The sequence below is a fragment of the Oryzias latipes genome, chromosome 4 (genome assembly GCF_002234675.1).
Source record: "Oryzias latipes chromosome 4, ASM223467v1".
Lineage (NCBI taxonomy): Eukaryota > Metazoa > Chordata > Actinopteri > Beloniformes > Adrianichthyidae > Oryzias > Oryzias latipes.
Genome location: NC_019862.2, coordinates 9,087,194 through 9,105,680, shown reverse-complemented (window position 1 = coordinate 9,105,680; position 18,487 = coordinate 9,087,194). Strand labels below are relative to the sequence as shown.

General features: G+C 38.3%; 2 protein-coding genes across 2 annotated transcripts; both read right to left on the bottom strand.

Annotated features, from left to right (window-relative positions):
• Positions 1–317: 317 nt before the first annotated feature.
• ftsj3 (FtsJ RNA methyltransferase homolog 3) lies at positions 318–12,193 on the bottom strand. Its single transcript, XM_004067730.4, has 21 exons — positions 12,021–12,193; positions 11,787–11,892; positions 11,246–11,292; positions 11,074–11,153; positions 10,745–10,844; positions 10,160–10,354; positions 9,950–10,065; positions 9,680–9,784; positions 9,398–9,498; positions 8,226–8,312; positions 7,984–8,136; positions 7,766–7,901; positions 7,483–7,676; positions 6,548–6,659; positions 5,994–6,075; positions 5,751–5,910; positions 4,364–4,458; positions 4,099–4,201; positions 1,205–1,388; positions 992–1,086; positions 318–902 (listed from the first exon to the last, which is right to left on the bottom strand). Exons 1-21 carry the CDS (start codon positions 12,085–12,087, stop codon positions 647–649), a joined length of 2,574 nt encoding a protein of 857 aa, XP_004067778.1. The 5' UTR covers positions 12,088–12,193; the 3' UTR covers positions 318–646.
• A 216-nt stretch (positions 12,194–12,409) lies between these two features.
• Positions 12,410–17,888, bottom strand: LOC101158264 (phospholipid-metabolizing enzyme A-C1-like). The gene is made up of 6 exons (XM_011473881.3): positions 17,835–17,888; positions 17,687–17,738; positions 16,607–16,656; positions 16,281–16,419; positions 12,989–13,257; positions 12,410–12,643 (listed from the first exon to the last, which is right to left on the bottom strand). Exons 3-6 carry the CDS (start codon positions 16,631–16,633, stop codon positions 12,542–12,544), a joined length of 537 nt encoding a protein of 178 aa, XP_011472183.1. The 5' UTR covers positions 16,634–16,656; positions 17,687–17,738; positions 17,835–17,888; the 3' UTR covers positions 12,410–12,541.
• Between the last annotated feature and the right edge of the window lie 599 nt (positions 17,889–18,487).

Below are 18,487 nucleotides of genomic sequence, written 5' to 3'. Positions count from 1 at the left end.
CTGATTAGAAATTTGTGTGCGAGTGTAGATTGGAACTGCATTTTCTCTAGGATTTTATAGATAGAATTAACCACCTTTTGTTCAAATCATAGTCTGCATTGATTTCCTTCTATAAAAGGACATCGTTCTTTTTACCTTTTACACTGCTTTTTCTCACACACTGGGGATAATTAATAAACTAAAATTGTTTAAAACAGATACAGAAAGAGCTATCCTTCATTTTTTTGAATAAAATAATGTTTTCGAAACTCAATTTATGCTTAATAACAGTTGATATAATGAATTAGGTGAACAACCTTGACAAAAAACCACAGAAATTGCTTTAACATTTATTCCAGTAAATTATTTATTGCAAATATGTGCATTTAATATTTACAAAGTAAAAGTTTTTGCAAAACATTGTGTATAATTTGAGTGAAAGCACTTCGTATTAGAAGTTAAAGGAAAACAAAATCCATCTTTAGAAAAATGCAGACAATAAGGCCTCAAAACCTGAAGAAAATGACCCAAATTCTGGAAAACACAGATATAGGTCAAAGTTCATTTTTGCTCAAGGCAGAGGAGAATTTTAGATCTGAAACCCACAATGCAGATTCTCTAGAAAGAAGGCTGAGAGGAGTCATGTTTGAACAGAAAGGCTTCCTGTTCATTTTCCTTTTCTCCCTTTACCGCCCTTCACTCCTCCTTTGCCGCCCTTGGAATGTCTTCCTTTTCCTTTGCCTCCTTTAGCGTGTTGTTCCTTTCTCTGCATTCCTCGCATGTCCTTCTTCATGCGACCATCCACCACCTTAAAGACTCCTTTGACTCCAGGAGGTCTTCTCACTTTCTTCCCTGCTCCTTTTTTGGTTACGACGTACGTCACTTCTCTTTTTTCCTTCCCCAAACCAGCTTTCTTGTAGATACTGACAGAAAAAAAACAACAGTTATAACAAACATATGATTTATTGGTGACATGAAAACATTGTTCTGTGGTCTCAAAAAAAAAAAGTACCTCTTCAGCTGAGCCATCTTCTCGCGTTCAGAGATGTCCACAGTGTTGACGACAGCCTCTGCTTTCTTCTTGGCCTGCTCCGTCTTTTTTAACATCTAAAGGAGTCACAAAAGGTTTCCTTTCTGACCATTCCTTCACACATTTCTTAAAAGTAATAGATCATTTTACAGACATGTATTACATTAGACAGGGATGTTAAAACAATCATCTTACCCTCCTCTTCTTCCGTGCCTTGGCTTCAGCAACCCGTTTGATGGGCCGGGCGTTGATTTCCTTCCATTTTTGTTTGTACTCCTCCACCATCTCCTTGGTGACCTCCACTGGTCTCTGCCTGTGTTTACGCTCATCATCCAGGAACCACTCCGGTACTTCCCATGTGTCCTCAGAGTGGGCATACCTGCAGGCAAACGCAGTGGGGTTCACTTAGTGTCTTATTTTAAGGTATATTTTAGTCTTGGTGGTGCACAGGACCAGGGTGGATTTTTGCACAGCGTCATTTAACTGGCTTAAAATGTTTCATGAGATTCTATGCAATGTGTGCCACAAAACAAATTGTACAGAATTTACAAATAATCTTTCCAAATATATGAGAGATATTATGATGATGATGTCATTTTTAGGCAAAATTGAAAACACTGAAGTTGTTGTTTTCTAGGAAATAGTTTCTGCAGAGCTGCAGTAGATCATTAGAAATTTGCCTCTGACTTGTGGGCAGGACTTTCAATGCAAAGCCCTCCATTTCCCTCCGTGTTACTGAGAGCTCGGAGCAGGAAGGTCTTTACATAACAAATACGATCTTTTGCAAATGGAATTTGTTCTTCTGCTCCTGATTCACAGCAATTTGAATAAAACATACTCACACATTTGAGTCTTTTTAAATGTCCTCCATTATCCGAGAGAGCCATAAGAACATGTTATAGACTCAATTTTCATCTTCAAAGAGTAGAACTAGCATTGATTTGAAAACACTACATTTTCTCACACGATTAGGGTAAAAATTCTAATGTAATTTTAGCACGTTCTTGTTTGAATAAAACAGCATTAAATAAGATAAGATAAATACTGGAAATTTGTAAACTACCGTAATTTCCGGACTACAAGCCGCTACTTTTTTCCTGCGCTTACAGCCCTGCGGCTTATTCAGTGACGCGGCCAATTTATGGATTTAATTGGCGGCCGCCATGTACGTATTTTCGGACTCAGTGATTGGTTTGAATTCTCTATCTAACACCAAACACTTCAGGTCTTAGACACTTCAGTCATGGTTCAACAAAACGAAATACGCATGCCCAGCTGCATCCCAGAATCCTTTGGGGCCATTAGACCCAACGTGCACGTGATCGCCGCTACAATATGATGAAGCTTTCAAGTTAAAAGCAATCGTTAAAAGCAGCGTGAAAAAATCCACCATCACCAACGGGCTCGGAAAAGCCGGTTAGCTGCGTGACGGAGAGAACAGCGCATGCTCCGGAGTGAATTTACCTCTGAGTCAAAGTGACTCGGCTGGCTGCATGTAAATATGTGGGAATAACATCAGCCTTTATTTTGTCGGGACACGACTGGAAACACAAATCGACTTGATCGTTTTTACGGTTTCTAAGGACTGAGCGAAATTTTGCATTGAAAAGCTCACACCGACCCACAGCCGCCGTGTGAGCTGGATAGATGTTCTGCTGCTCGTTCACATAGAGCTGCGGGGCCGATGGCAGTCTTAAGGCTCCCACACGTAACAACGCATCCGCCCCTCATTTACAAAACGTTCAGTATTAAGTCCGATTGCTCTGCACAGACACGATTTGCTCCGTCCACCGGCGCATTAGGGACGAAGCGCTGGAGCCACCCTGGCCAGGGGTGTCGGAGAAAATAGGAAGGGGAGACACATGAGGCGTCCGCGGAGCAACAGTGTTTGTTGTGGAAGGAAACTTCTGACACGCGCGCCGCGCAGAGGCGCTGTTACTCCCATAACGCTGCCGGAAGGAGCGTTATGGGAGTGGAGCGGAAGGGGAGCTGTTCCCGTTCACCTCACCATGCACTGCTGATACTTGCTCATTCTTAAACACGTACAACAGTGCTGCGAGCCGGGCGTTGGCCCCGCCTTTAGCCCCTAAGACTCATGGGAAATGGGGAATTGCGGATGTAAATTTCCTCATCATAACTGAGGGATGTAATGTTGATTATATGGTTACTGTTTGTAATTTTATGTATGATACCTAGATTGTCAATAAGTAAAAAAATAATAATAATAATTGAAAAAAACCATAACTGAGGAACTTGTGAACAGAATAGAGGTCCATGCTGTTTGGCAGATGTAGGTGTACTCAAATACATGATCCTGAGGAAAAGCTGACTCCACCCACAGTGTGCTAACGACTTACACTTATTCTGGGAATCAGGATGTGGATTGTCAGGATGACAATGTTGCCTAGTACATGCGGCTTGTACTCCGACGCGGCTTGTGTATGTATAAAAGTAGTTAAACACGTGAAAATGGGTGGGTGCGGCTAGTAATCGGTGCGCTTTGTAGTCCGGAATTTACGGTACTTTAAAAATGAAACCATCTTTTCTTACTTTCAATTCTTTAGAACTAAACAGAGAAATGCATAAAAACAGACCAAATTTGTAGCATTTTTAAGATTGACCATTAACCATATTTTCTTATATTTTTACATTTTCATTCATATTTTAGTTCATTCAAGTTTAAATGAAAAACTATCTGTAAATATTATATTTTTTTTATTAACACAATTTATGTTAGTTTTATTATTTCCTTTTTAAGAAGACTTTTATTTACCGTACTTTTGTTCTTCTAAAGTGGCAGCAATTCTATTTTAAAGAATATTTTCTGGAGAAATCACAACCAGCTTAACCGTTTCTGACTCATGTGCACTAATATGAACATTTGTGATCCCATTTGGAAGGCAGACCGCGGCACTTCTTAGATAAAAATGAGAAATAAAGATGAGGAAATTAGTTTTGCCCCGTTTTTTTGTGAAATACTAAATTTTGGAGGTTAGTAATAGTTTTGTTTGTCATTCATTTTTTTTTTTTTTAAACGGTACTTGGGTCATTTAATGTTAAATAAAAAAAATGTTTGGTGGTAGACACACCTGTGGAAAGAATTATCCACCAAATCTCTTGTTTTTTTCTTGGAAGTGGCGATCTGGCAACCCAAAGCCAGGCCTTCTGCGTTCAGAATCCTAGCTTTCTTACCTAAAAAAACAAAAACAAGCATAAAAAATTGGGTTAGATGACATGCACAGAAGAGTCCTTATTGACCAACTTTTTTGTTTGTATGGAAAAAAAAATTACAGCAGCAAGCGTCCCATTCTCAGATGCAATGAGTAGGACAATAACAAAGCTTCTGCTACTCACTGGTACTTTCCACTGGGACGACCTGAAAATCATCTTCATCCGGATCTTCTGACATCCCACCAGCACCTTTGGCTTTCTTCAGTCTGTGTATCTCCCTGTTACGACAGAGTCAACTAAATAAAGGCAGAGTTTTGCACACTCTCCCACATTTACTACTATGCAACACGCAGTCCAAACTTCAAACCCAAACCGCTTCAAACACTTGCAGAGCAGCAACAAACGAAGATCTGAATAGAAACAGTGGAAGAGCCCGGACAGGGTTTATAAAGCTAACATTTATCCTAAATGTTTATTGGGTAACGTCTTTAGAGTAAACATATCCTTCATTTTCATCTATTCATATTATTACTATTCCTAGAGCACCTTTCACCAACATTCAAGGAGGCCCAAAGGGCTGTGCACAATATTACATCAATAAATAGTAAAAAAAAAAAAAAAAAAAGAAAATCAGACAAGATTAAGGGACATAATGATAAAACCTAAAAAAAAAAAAAGATAATTAATAAAAAGATTAAAAGCATAATAAAAGGTCAGCAAAGCACAGGAGTGGAGGAACAGTTAACCTAAGCTGACATTAGGTCTAATAATAAAATCTTATACCATGGTCCGGGTGACTACTCGATTCTTATTTTCTGCTGGGTGTGCATTAAAAATTGATATACCACAGGATAACCGCATGGTGAAAAAGAGCTTCCGGTCACCTAGCTTAAATGTTTTGTATCACTGCACCCGCTTCTTTAAAACCTTTTGCTTCATCATTTGGACAAAATCAAGTAGTAAGAGGTGAACTTTCTCTCTGAACTGATGCTTTATTCAACCCATCGGAAAGATCAGCATATATATATCTATATATATATATATATAGATATATATATATATCTATATATATATTTATAGAGGTTCATATCGCCAAATCTGCTTTTTGTGAGAAAAGCGATCTAAATCAAAAAAAAAAAACAAGAATTAAGGACTAAAAACTGGTTAATATTTCTTTCTTTTGTAAGTGACCATGATATAAGCGGGTTAATGGTCTTTGAAGTCTGCATTATCACTTTTTAAAGCACTGTCGGACGGTTTGGGCTTCCACGGCGTGCGTTAAAAAATAACAATGCACACTTCGTCAGCCATTAACCCTTACATAACCAACTCACTTTTGTCTGTTGCAAACAAAACGGCATTAAAAACGTTTTACAGTGCAGTCTCTGTACTATGTCCAGGCCTGAACCCCGACTGAGAAGGTTCTAGGATCTCATGAATCCAACTGTTCTTTACAATTTTTTGCACAAAAACACATTTTAATTTTTACAATTAGTTTGGCAAAAACATTTCCTTTACTCTACTACAAACAAAATCAACCAACAAGTAGACACGTGACATGAGCTCTTACTTCTCCTCATCACTGCTGTCGTCAGAGTCACTGTCACTGTCTTGTACAGCTTCACGTGAAGGTCCTGGCTTTTCCTCGTCGGGAGCAGAAGCTTCCTCTTTCCTCTCCTCCTCCTCTAGCTCCTTTTCCACCTGATCAACTTTCCTTTTTTTACCTTTAGCTGAAGAAATATTTCAGACAGACGGATTAGCCGAGCCAAAAACGTACAGGACAGAAAGACGAGACTGAAAAAGGCGGACCTACCTTTGGGTTTGTTGTGAAGCCACTCGGTCTGCATGAGCTCACCTTCAGCATCTCCTTCCAGATCAATTTCAGAAAAAATACCCTACAGGTTAAACAAAAAGACAAACACTTTCACATCAGTCATGATGCAAAAGAAAAAACAAACCCTGTTGGTACACCGAGGAACAGATGCCTTGTTTCCTCTAGGCGGTGCGGTCTGGTCCAATCAGGTATTTTGAGCATTCCCATTATAAAATTGACCCATTAAGCCAAGCAAAATTATGCCATTTTTGGGCCCCCATTGGTTGTAGGTTCATAGAAAAATGGAACGGACCGGTTAGTGCAGAGGTACTGTTGAAACCAGTAGACTGAAGGTCATTACGACATAAAGCCCACAATCTTCTCTCAAACAACCTTAAATGCTTTGAAGAAACGAAAAACCAAAAGCAAAGCGGGGAAAAAAAGACTGCTGGATGACCTCCATGGTGTTGGCCGCACCGGACCAGACCATACCGCTCAGGTAAACCAGGCTATCGAGAGCTGTGCATCTGAAGCAGGCGGATGCGCCGACAGACCTTGCTGAACCATAAGTTGGTCTCCCGTTCCTTCTTCTCATCCTTTTCTTCTAGTTCCACCAGCAAACCCCCTTCCTGTTCTTCATCTTCTGCCTCCTCTGTGAACATCACTCTGGAAAACACAGACATGTTTTTTGTATCTTGTAAAGTGTTGATCTGAAAAACTCTTCTGAGGTATCGTTTACTTCATCAAAACTGTCAATTCAAAAGGTCATTTAAGGTCATTTTAGTTTACTTAAAACTGCTTTTTTCCCCAACCACTTAAACAATGATCAGTTTTTTTAAATATGCTTTATGAAGAAGAAAAAAAAAAATCACAATTTAAAGACTATTTATGTTAAGTTATGTACCACTAAGACTAATATCAGAGAAAATCGCTTCCTTTTTTTTTCTAAAATCAAAATAGTTATTTAGTGTCTGTGGGGTTTTAACCTCGCAAACTACCGTACTATAAAACTTAAACCACATTTTCTTACTTTGAGTTCTTTACAACTGAACAAAGAAATAAGTTAAAGTCCCCTAGGGCGGACACTCTACCACCGGGCTACTGAGCTGGATGGGTGAAGGAAGTAGAATTTTATTGCAGTTGTTTTATGCAGTTCTACCTGAAATTCTTATTCCGTCTTTCTGTGCTGTAGTTTGATGAACTACATTCATACAGATTTTTTAAAGCTCCATTTCTTTTGCATTTGTAATTTGTTTGTCACCAAACGGCTTCTCTGAAGGTTTTTATTGTGGGAAAATGTCATTTTCATAATGAAAGATCCACTGTTGTTCAGTTTAAGTCCCTTTTTACAGGAAAACGGTTTGTGTGAACCAAACAAAATTTGTTTTTGGATGGAAAATGGACAAAATCACACCTTATTAAACCTTGCTGAGTCTGACATTAAATCAATTTGATTCCATCTTTTTAACAAAAACTAACAAAGACTTACTTCTTCTTTGTTTTTTTCCTGTCAAGCTCTTTCTGTCTCTGTTCCACCTCTTCCAAGTCCTCTTCATCTAAATCAGATGCTAGGGACATTTCATCTGCGTCATCTTCCTCTTCATCTGAGAGGTGAAGGTCATCTTCTCCTCCTACTAGACTGTCAGCCGCCTGCATGTCCCCCTTTGTGATGTCAGACAGCACCTGAAGGACAGTTGAGACCAGCTTTGACATGTCCATCGTTTTCTCTTTGTTTGTGTGTGTGTGTGTTTGTGTGTGTGTGCGGCACTTACCTTTTTCTTTTTGATGACGGCCAAGGAGAACAAAGACGTGTCGTCTGTGTTGGCGATGGACACACCCGGCAGGTCCATCTTCAGCGCCACTCTCTCCCTCTGCTTCCTCCTCTCTTTCAACAGCTTCCTCTTCTTCCTGATGAAGCAAAACATTCAAAAGCAACTGAAAAAAAAACCTAAACAGTTGTGAAGAGAAAATAACGAAGAGTGTGTCGTACCGTCTGAGTTCGGCCACTTCTTCGGCTTTGAGTTCAGCTAATTTTTTCTCCATTTCCTTCTCCTCTTCATCCTCGTCTTCCCCTTCTTCCACTTTGTCCTCTTTCTTTTCTTCTGGTTCATCTTCAGAATTGTCCTCTTCATCAGAACTTAAACTATAAACAAAATGTTTGTTATTTGTTACTTCCACGACACCTCCTCCAGGATACATTAAAGGAATATTTTTTTGCTTGTGAAGGTGAACCTGATCTCCTGGCCGAGCTGCTTGGCTTCCTCCTTCAGTTTTTTTGCCAGGTATCTTCTCAGCTTGGCCCTCCAGTTCAGCAGGAGGCTGCAGATGAACAAGCACATAAACAGAATCAGGATCTGCATCGAGTTTAGACATAGGTTAGGTCCGAATTCCCTCCCAAACGACTAGAAAACCAATGTAGTGCGAGACCATCTAGATGTTAACCCAATTCAACACCGATTTCCTGCAGTAAAAACCTCAGAAAGGTGAACATTTTATGAAACTATTTATGAATCCACTGTGTTCTGATGATAAAAAGTTGGATGATCTATAAGAAAAAGAAGATGCGTTATGTTTACATGATAAATCGTTCCAACATAATGCATTGTGGTCTATATTTTGCCAGTCTAGTGAGCATCGATGCCCACTGTTTTTTTACAGAGACTTCTGGAGAAATTTCTGGGACACTTGTTTATTGGAATTGTAGATTGGGACACACCTAGAAAATGATGAACTCACATAGTGCACTATGTAGCCACTAGTGAAATAACCTTAAAATAAGCCTTGTGTTGCCAGATTTGTGTTTTCTCGTCGTCTGTTCTGTTTGTTACTTCAGACTCCAATTACTATTGGCTGATTCACTGAAGTCTTGTTCTGTTCAACTCTTCAAAAAAAAAAAAAAAAGTAATGAGCAGTGAAGGAATTCAAAGACAACCAAAGTCTTTGAAATCTCATCAGGGAGCACATTTAATTGTTGAAGAGTAAAGGGAAACTAAGCAAGGTTGAATATTTTACAAATTAGATGCATATTGTGCTCTAGTATAGTCGCATCTCTACTATTGACTTATGTGGAAACAGCTACAAAAACGCCCTACAGCCACTATGCACACTACAAAAACGAGTCATAGGAACATTTCTTAAAGTAGAATATTATGAATATTATACTTTGATGCTTTTTTTCTCAATTCTTTGTGAATAATTATGAAATGTTCAACACGTAAACTTGTATGTATAAAATATAGTAAGACTTATTTTTCTACCCACTCCTTTTTCAAGCACTTAATCACTTTCTGTTTATCCTGATTTTTATTTTGTGTTTGAAAATCAAATCAGTTTCTGACATTCCAGCTCAACAGTTTCGTCCCAAAGTTTCTGAAACTCAAAGACGGGACTAAAGGAAAGTTTACCGCAGTTCTTTGCGGCCCAACACTTTGATGTCACGACAGCATTCCTTTATTTCGCTGCTGGTGGAAGAGTGGGACTCCAGGTCGGGACTGTCAAATTTGATCTGGGAGGACAGAGGAGGAATTAGCTTTAGAAAAAAGAGAAATCCTTCTCAGTCTGACATTAATAAAAGAAAAAACAGACTCAAGTGTCAGGTTATGGACTGTTTAACATCTCAGCTGGTGTCTTTAAAAGTGTAATTTTTAACTGACAGATGAATTAAGTGTTGCCTTCAGGGCGCTCACCTCGCTAGCTTTTCCCAGAAAGTCTACCGGATTTTCCGCTTTCAGGAAAGATGTCACGGTGAAACTGTGGTAAAGCGTCAAATCCCCATCTGTGTATCCCTCTGCCTACAACAACAACAACAACAGCGGTCTGATAAGTAATGAACGAGCATGACTTCTGCAGCGGAAGTCCCATGAAACAACGCTTCCATGATAAATCCAGAATGTCTTTACAACTTTACAGAATTTGCTTTAATAATTAAATCAACAGACACTCTTCCGGGAACTTGCCTTTGGTTTCTTGACGGTAATCAGATCCCTCACAGTTTTGGCTTGCACCTCCACCTCTTTGAAGGCATGTTTGGGGTCAAAGAACTTACCGTCTATTTTGTCTGGAGCTAGAAATCCTGGAAGGAAACAAAAAGCATGGATGTTCTCTGCAAATGCACAATAAAAACAGGAAGTCCTCCAGTGGAAAAAAGCTGTGCAGCAGACACTGACCCTGACAGACGACAAAGATCTCAGCGGACTCGTTTCTCGACGCCTGTGGCTTAGTGGACTGCACCTTCTTGAAGAACTGCTGGAAGATCCAGAGGAGGGGCTGATAGTCTTTAGACCGGAAGACCTTGGTGACAAAAGTGCCACCTTTGTTCAAAAACTCACAGGCCAACTTTAAAGCCATGAGAGTCAAGTGAGCTGAAAGTAAACAAACAAGAAACAGATCAGAGTTTAAAAAGATTGAAGTGAGCCGACAAACTTGTCAGGATGTGATGCTGCAGATACGGGTTTGCACATGTTAGAATTTTTAAAAAATAAATATTTTTTATGTCTGGAAAATATTGATCACATAAAACTAGAGAAATAAATGCAAATCATCCTCAACACAATTTAAAATTGAAGACAGCACTTCACATTAAAAGCTAAACATAATAAAAACTGTTAAAAACTAATTTCATTAATAAGTGAATAAGAACATAAAAAGCCAATAAAATGTAAAAAGTAGAGCAATATCTCATGTATGAACGAATGTTTGGCTATTAAAATGAATTTCACTTAAAAAACATGTATATTCCGGCCTCGTTTTACCTTGGGAGAAGGCGTCGTGTTGCCAGTTCGCTCCCACATTTGGGGCTCCATCATTTAACACGACGTCCACTTTCCACGTTTGAAGCTCCTTTCGTAGAGCCTGTAAGTGGAGAAGATGCATTCATGCCACACTGGGAGTTTTCAAAAGCGGAATCATCAGTTTTCTGTTGATTTTTTTCTTTACTAATTAATTCAATATTTAACAACTGAAAATGAGTGGGATATATCTGTTTTTTTTTTTATTGTATTATTCCATAATTTGTAACGCTCGACATAAACCAATCAAATCAGTTCTATCCGTGGAAATGAGAGCAGTATGTTTGCAGCACCTGTTTGCACTTCTCAGTGGTGATGTCCTCCTGCAGTGTCACTACACTGGGAATGGGTCTAATAGGAACCAGGTCCACACCTGAGAAAAACACAGAGGATCACATCATCTTTGGAACAGTTCAGTGAGCTCAGACTCAAAACCGCCGTTTGTGCTGATCATGACCCACTCACCAATGATGAGACTTGAAACAGGCATAAACTTGGATGCAACCTGTAACCTAGTGAACAGAAATACATTATTATACGAATTAGAATAAAAAAATGTACGTTTTACTGTAAATTTGATTCTTTTTCTTTGTAATCATCACCATCACGATTAAGAAATTTTTGATTTTAGAATAAAATGATAAAATGTAGTGATAAACCTTTTGAAAACAGCACAGAATCAACCTTTTTAATTTGAAGTCCCTACGGTCTGGTAGACAAACTCTTATTTGTGAGCATTTTATTGAATGTTTTTTTTTTTTTTACCTCTGTTCGTTTTTGTTTATAACACAAATGGACTTAATGTCTGCTAAAACCTTTCATTTATTTTTTGCGTCCAGTAGTTAGTTACCGAGCAAAGAAATAGAAGCTGTTATAATCGTGTTATCTGTTATTGCTAAGTTCCAGACCAGACGAAAATCACCGCGGTGATTTTTTTTAAGTGTGAAATTAATGGTGAGGAAAAAAAAGACAAGACACAAGTAAATGAAATCCTGAGCTTACTAACCATCCACCTGGAGCAGCGCACAGGTCGACCAAAGCTCTTGCTTTCTGCAAAAACTGGAACTTACGATTGAGCTGAATGAGTTTAAAGGATGAACGAGAGCGATAACCTGTAAATAAATCGTTAAGTAAAAGGTTATTTAACAGACTCAGTTAGAACACAGTTTCTGTTTAAATAGCCAGACTGCTACGTACGAGGGCTAACATTAAGCCCGTTACGTATACCAAATAAATATACCTGTTTCCTTTGCCAAATGGTAAAATTTATCTTTTCTAGTTTTTCCAACTTTTAGTTTCTTCCCCATATTTATCGCGGGATTGTTTTCTTCCCCAGCAAGAATCCACGAACAGGTAAAAAACTAAAACACGTGTTTACGTCCCGGCGCAGAAATTGTACGTCACGAACTTGTCTTCTTCTCTGTCAACATCCCTAGATGTTGAATCTGTATATAGTGTTTACCGCCACCTGCTGTTCGCAAAGCATCTTGCAACTTGACGTTGTGTTGCGTGAAACGTGTGTAAAGCAGAACATTAGACCGTACGGTCTAATATGGTCATCAGTTTTAATTCCTCTCTTTTTAAGTGAATAACCTAAAAACATAAATTTATGTATTTAAGTACACGGAATACAGGCAGTGTAGTTTTTAATCCTTAAACAACAAAGTCAGTTCCATTCTGATGAATACTTTATTGGTTTTGCTTTCAATAACAGCTGCATGATCGTTGAGAGACGACAGCCTCGGGTGAGGTTTGCCTCCGTCAGAAAGGTCTGTTTCTGGAACGCGTGTTGATCAGCCCCAGGACAGAGAAGGCGCTGGCTGCAGCCGTCACCACGCTGATGGCTCCAATGGCTCGTGAAGCCTGTGGAGCACAGAAAATGAACCAGGGATGATCAAACCAATGAGGCTAGAGCTCCAACGTACACATTCGTTTTATACCGCCCATCAATAATAAAGTGCAGCTCCTAATATGATAGTGTAAAAACATTATTTATTGGACTTCTTTATTGGTCATTTTCAGATGCCACCAGGAGGTTGACAGCAGAAGATGGTTTGGGAAAGTGACCAATCCTTTGCTCTGTGGTCTATTGGGACCTTAAATAGTATTCTTCATTTAGAAAGTAGCCACACATTGAACAGTTTTCCTTGATCTACAGATTGTTATTTTCCACTGGAGACACATAAAACAAAGCAGACAGTGGGAGACCTGTTCGGACACCGCCTGTCCATAGCGCAGAAGGGTAACAAAGTGCTCGCAGTTGCTCCCCAGCAAGTCATAAGACACCTCCTGGTCAATGAGGACTTGAGCTCGCTCGATGATCTCACAGATGGGGAGGGGAGTGTGGTTGTCGTCGTATTTGTTGTTGACGCGGTACGAGTCGCTGCCCACCACCTCCTTCAGCAGCTGCATGCGCACCACGGCCTTCCTGCTGAAGACGGACTTCACACTGGACATGGCGGCGGCCTGGCTCTCATCTGGAGGAGGGAAGAGCATAAGTGAGACAATGTCAGTTAAAATCACATACATATTTATTTAAACTGTTATTTGCTCAGTTCATCTATTTACTTTTTTGTTTGCACGTATATTTGGTGAGCTGTAATTTGTATTATCACTTGTTTTTTTGCAATTGCACAGTACGACTTCATGTTCATTAAACAGTTACCATTGAGACAACCATTGTTGTTGTAAATTGAATTGATTTTTTTCCTTCGAGCTGACAGGACAAGTGAGTTTCTCCCTATGAGATAATGAAAGTTCAATTCAATCCAAATGAGCAAAAGAAAATTTAAATAAATAAATTTCAGCCAACTTCTGCACTCCCTGAATTCCTTTTGGAGTGATGGGGTTGCTGGAGTGAAACCCAGCTTGTGTGGGGTGACACCTAGGAGCAATTTCGAGTCACCAGTTAAGGTCTGTTTGGGGAAACCAGTGAAAACCCACGCATGCACGAGGAGAACAGAAGGGTCCCAGTTAGGATTTGAACCAGGGCCTTAACCATTATGGCACTGTGCAGCACACACAAAAATAACGTCATTGTTTCTTTGTCATTGAAAACAGTATTTCCAGCTGCAGGAATCTGTGTCTATATTTGCCGAACCTAAGATTTAAATTTTTTTTGGCGGTTGAGGGTGTCAACCATAGATTTTCTATTATTCTTAACATTTTTACATTAAACAAAACATATTTTCCAACTAACAGATTATTGTCTGATAAAGTTGTGGTCCATGCCTGAAAAGAGGATCTGACATGTTTATTAAAAGCTTTTAGAGTTGTTTTCCCTGTTTGTTTTTTTTCTTTTCCACCATTTTAATTCTTAATATATTATTGGAATCCACTCAAAAAAGGGGGATTTAACCCCGTAAACCTCACAACATCAAAGAATTGAAGAAGAAAAAAAATACTTTTATTAATTTTATTTTTTTTTTGGGGGGGGGGGGGGGTTAGGATGTTTTTAAACCATTTAAGTGAAATCCACAAAAAACATTTTACAATATAAATTATTTATAAACATATAGATGGAAGCAGCTTAATATGTTGGTTGATTTGGTGATTTTTTGCTCACAACAATGTTAGTTTAATTCTATATAACCATTCGTATCATATTTCATGCACATATTTCTGAGACCTATGTCTTAAGTATGATCCAAGATCTTTTTGAAAACACACCGTGTCTAACTTGGTCCATGTTTTCTGCCCTGTAGTTCTTCACCATTCCACTAGGGGCAGTAGAAGGACTTTTCCTGATCATTTCAAAAAGCCTGCTTCCACGAAATCTCAAAAATATTTTCAGTGGGAAAAGTTTTGTTAATTTTCAAAACTTTCATCATCATCATGTCATCATTATAATTTACTTATTTATAAAGCATCTTCCACCACCGGCCAAGAAAGCCCAAAGGTCTGTACACATGGAGAACTTCAGCAAGGCAGTCAGTTATTGAGTTAATCTTTAGGTTGGGTCCCTTAGACATAGGGACATAAATTTGGCAGTCGTCAACATAAAGGTGAAAGTTCACCTTATGGTGCCAAAACAGCATTCCAAGTGGCAACAAGTAAATAGAAAAAAACAATGGGCCCAGAACCGACCCCTGAGGGACCCCCTACTGCAGGGGGTAACACTTGGATGAGCGAGGACCCTTTCTAAGACAGAAAGACCTGTCAGTAAGGTAAGAAAACTTTATAGTGAGAATAACTCATCTAATGTTATTCATTTTTTAAGTGCTGTAATAAAAGAATGCCACATTTTTTGATATTAATTGTTTATAAAACAGTTACTTCATGTCAACAATGTTTTCATTTTGTTAACATGTTAACAAAATTTGAAACAGTGAACACTCACGTCAATATTTGTAAGCACAAATTCACCAAATCACCCAACATATCACAATTGATACTATCTTTATCTCAATAAAAAAGGAAAGTGCAATTTTTTGTGGATTTCAATAAAGAGTTTACAAAAACATCTTAATTACATTTTTTATTGTTTATTTTTAATATAGTGAAGTTTACAAGGCTAAGATGCAAAAAGATTGAGATTCAGAAAAAAAGCACCTTATTTACCCGCAACTTTGATTCATGCATTTTTAACATGATGGAACTGTATTATATAGAATTCATTATGAACAACTTTTGCATTCTTTTGAGATAGCAAGTAGTCCTTTAAAATACTGAATAACAACAGATGAGTTATTCTGGCCATAAAGGTTTTCCCACCAAAAGGGTTTTAGAGATTACACGGAAGCAGCCAGTTTGTAATAACTAGGAAAAGTCCCTCTGCTGCCCCTAGTGGAATGATTATAAACTACAGAGCAGAAAGCAAGTCATTGCTTAGAAAATAGATTTTTAAGGAAAGTTTGGATTATGCTAATGAGATACGGGTCTCAGAAATATGCAGACATGATACAATTGGTCATTCAGAGTCAAAAATCAAACGTTTTTTGTGTGTTTTTTCTCCAAAAAAAATATTCCAATAGATAAAGTCATGCAGCTTTTCAGGGACTATTCTATTTTAAAAAGTTCTTGAGTTTTTCCAGATGTGTCAGTGCAAGCTCGTGTGATTTCTACATGTAGCACTGACAAGGGCTCGCAAAGGAAGTCTGAAGAGGAGGAAGTGGGTGTGAGGCAGTTCTTGTAAACAGGAACTGTTTTTGATCCTTCTGCACCATTTGACAGCTCAGGACAGCTCTGACCTCAAACTGGGGAATAGCTTTGTTCTGGTTTGAGGAAAATCAAAGCTGCTTCAGTTTCCAGACAAATAGGTGTTTTGGTAAAGCAGTGTCAAACAAATTAAGAAAAAAGTAATGCATTAAGGGCTGATAAACATGAAAAACGTTGCAATGGAAAGATCTAAAACTCACTTTTACATTCTAATTTCAAAAATGCAAATGTTGTGAAATGCTCAAAAAACTGGAAAGGCTAATGCTTTTTGGAAATAAAATAAAAATTTGAAAAAGTGTGAGTTTTAGGATGTAAAGAAATTGGTTTCCCATCCTGCACTAACCAACAGGAGTCAAGTTGATGATGTAACCATCTCCCAGGTAGAGAGCCCAGTGCTGATAAGCTGGTCTGAAGATCTCAATGAGGTCACCAGGCTGGGGGTCATCGGAGGGGTCAGGAAGGTCAGGGTCATTAGAGGCCATCTGACACAGAAATCCACAAAAACAGTTGCATGTTTATTTTTTTACAAACGTTCAGTACATAGATCACACAAATTAACAAAAGAGGTCGATTTGGTTATTTTGATCATTCGAATATCAAAATAAAAGTCCTAATTTAAGTAAACCAAGCTTTGCAACAATTCTGCACAATTTGTTTATAAAAACTTACAGCAGAGTTTGGTTGTTGTTTATCCATCCCACATCATGCTTCTGCAGATTCTGGGAAAAAACAAAATTAAACTAAGCTTGAACAATAACTAATCAATACATCTAACAATTTTATACTAATTTACTCTTTAAAACAGGGGTGTCAAACTCATTTTCACTGAGGGCCACATTAGCATAGTGGTTGTCCTCAAAGGGCCAGATATAACTTATACATGTAACTAAATGTATTGAAAAACAAATGTAACTACTCCTTTATGTTTGATTTGATTCTGTCTGGTTAGGTTATATGGACAGTGTTTAAGTCTTAATGTATAGTTGCTCAATCCAATATTTCAAGTCAGATTCCCCCTAGATATAAATAAATACACACCAATTTGTGTCCATAGTTTCGTCCATTAAAAATGTTTATGCTCTCGCGGGCCATATAAAAGGACATGGAGGGCCACATTTGGCCCCCGGGCCTTCAGTTTGACACATGCGCTTTAAAATAAGGAAAAAAATCAGAAGTAAAATGACTCATTTCCCTGAGACAGAAAATTCTAGATAAGAGTGCAATGTAAAGGTGAGCTATGCACTCAAGCACAAACACTCACACACAAAAAGCACCCGCCTACACATTGACAATACACACACAGGCTCTTGTGCCCCCCGTGCTGCTACAATAGCAACAACACAATGTGGAAGCTAACAGAAAAATAGTTTGAGCTCAGGTCGTTTTACAAAGAAAAGTTTAGCACCACTTTTATTTTATGAGAATCTCTGTGATCTTTCAAAATAAACTTGATGGAAGTGATGCATGTAAATGTGAAATCTATAGAAGTAAGAGTCGGTTTTGGATTAAAGTTCCACTTGGATGGACTGAAATCTATATCTGCCCAGGAGGGGAGCAAGCATAACCGCCTCATTAATAATCTATGATGTCAAAGTAAGTCCTGCATTAAAAAGCTTTGTTTTATTAATCAATTTATCAGCATTATTCAGCTATCAGGATGCAATTAAAAATAAGTTTAGTCAGACAACCGTTCTGTACATAGAATTGTTGATGCAAACTCAACTAAATAAAAGTCAAAGGAATACTTACTCAGAAAGTGGACGTTTTTTCTTCCTCACCATTTTAATCCTCCATCACTAATCTGCACAAACCACAGAAAAACAGAAAGTTGTAAAAAGAAGAAAAGGGTTGGTCCTGTGTTTCTGTGTGGGCAAGCCGTCGCGTGGTGTCGCTTAACCAGACAAGAGGCTGGAGGTTGTTCACTGTTGGCTGCTCCAAACTAAAGCAGTCTGTCACAGCTGTTCATGTTTGAGGTACAATTATAAGTACACACACATGCACATTCACACAAACACACAATAGCACATTTTCTATGGAATGCCATTTTGGTCAACAGGCAAGTGAACAGCAATGTTACAAAAAACGAATTAAACCAAAATATGAGTTAATTTAAAAAATCTCATTAATTTACAAAAAAAATTAAATTATATCAGTGCAAGTACAACTTTTGTAATTGTTCTTTTACAAGATTCATGTAGAATAAAAGCATCTGCTGGTGGTGTCTAAATTACGTATAATTCACCTTGTTGGTTTTTTTTTCTAGCTAATTTTGAAAATATTGGTGAAAATTCAAACGTTCAAGGCACCTTTTTGTGAGCCACCCTGAGATCCAAAGGTGAAATCTGTTTGTGTTCTTGACATTATTTGGATTGTAGCTTTTTATTTTAATGCTTTTAATCATCAATGGTATAGCCAACGATCTACATTTTTCTGCTCTACAGATGATGACGACTGGCTACCATGTTAACAGGCTGCAATAACACATGTTTGAAACACGCAATTGTCATACAATTCACAACAATAACATTTCACCTATATCACAATATTTGA

What these genes read in the sequence shown, in the direction of transcription:
- ftsj3 (XM_004067730.4), bottom strand. Translation starts at nt 12,087, where the DNA reads ATGGGGAAGAAACTAAAAGTTGGAAAAACTAGAAAAGATAAATTTTAC. An exon ending in GCTTCACAACAAACCCAAAG is followed by an intron (nt 5,911 to 5,993) that starts GTAGGTCCGCCT and finishes ATATTTCTTCAG; the next exon opens with CTAAAGGTAAAAAAAGGAAA. An exon ending in AAGATGGCTCAGCTGAAGAG is followed by an intron (nt 903 to 991) that starts GTACTTTTTTTT and finishes TTTTTCTGTCAG; the next exon opens with TATCTACAAGAAAGCTGGTT.
- LOC101158264 (XM_011473881.3), bottom strand. Translation starts at nt 16,633, where the DNA reads ATGGATAAACAACAACCAAACTCTGCT. An exon ending in AACAACAACCAAACTCTGCT is followed by an intron (nt 16,420 to 16,606) that starts GTAAGTTTTTAT and finishes TTTCTGTGTCAG; the next exon opens with ATGGCCTCTAATGACCCTGA. An exon ending in GACAGGCGGTGTCCGAACAG is followed by an intron (nt 12,644 to 12,988) that starts GTCTCCCACTGT and finishes TGTGCTCCACAG; the next exon opens with GCTTCACGAGCCATTGGAGC.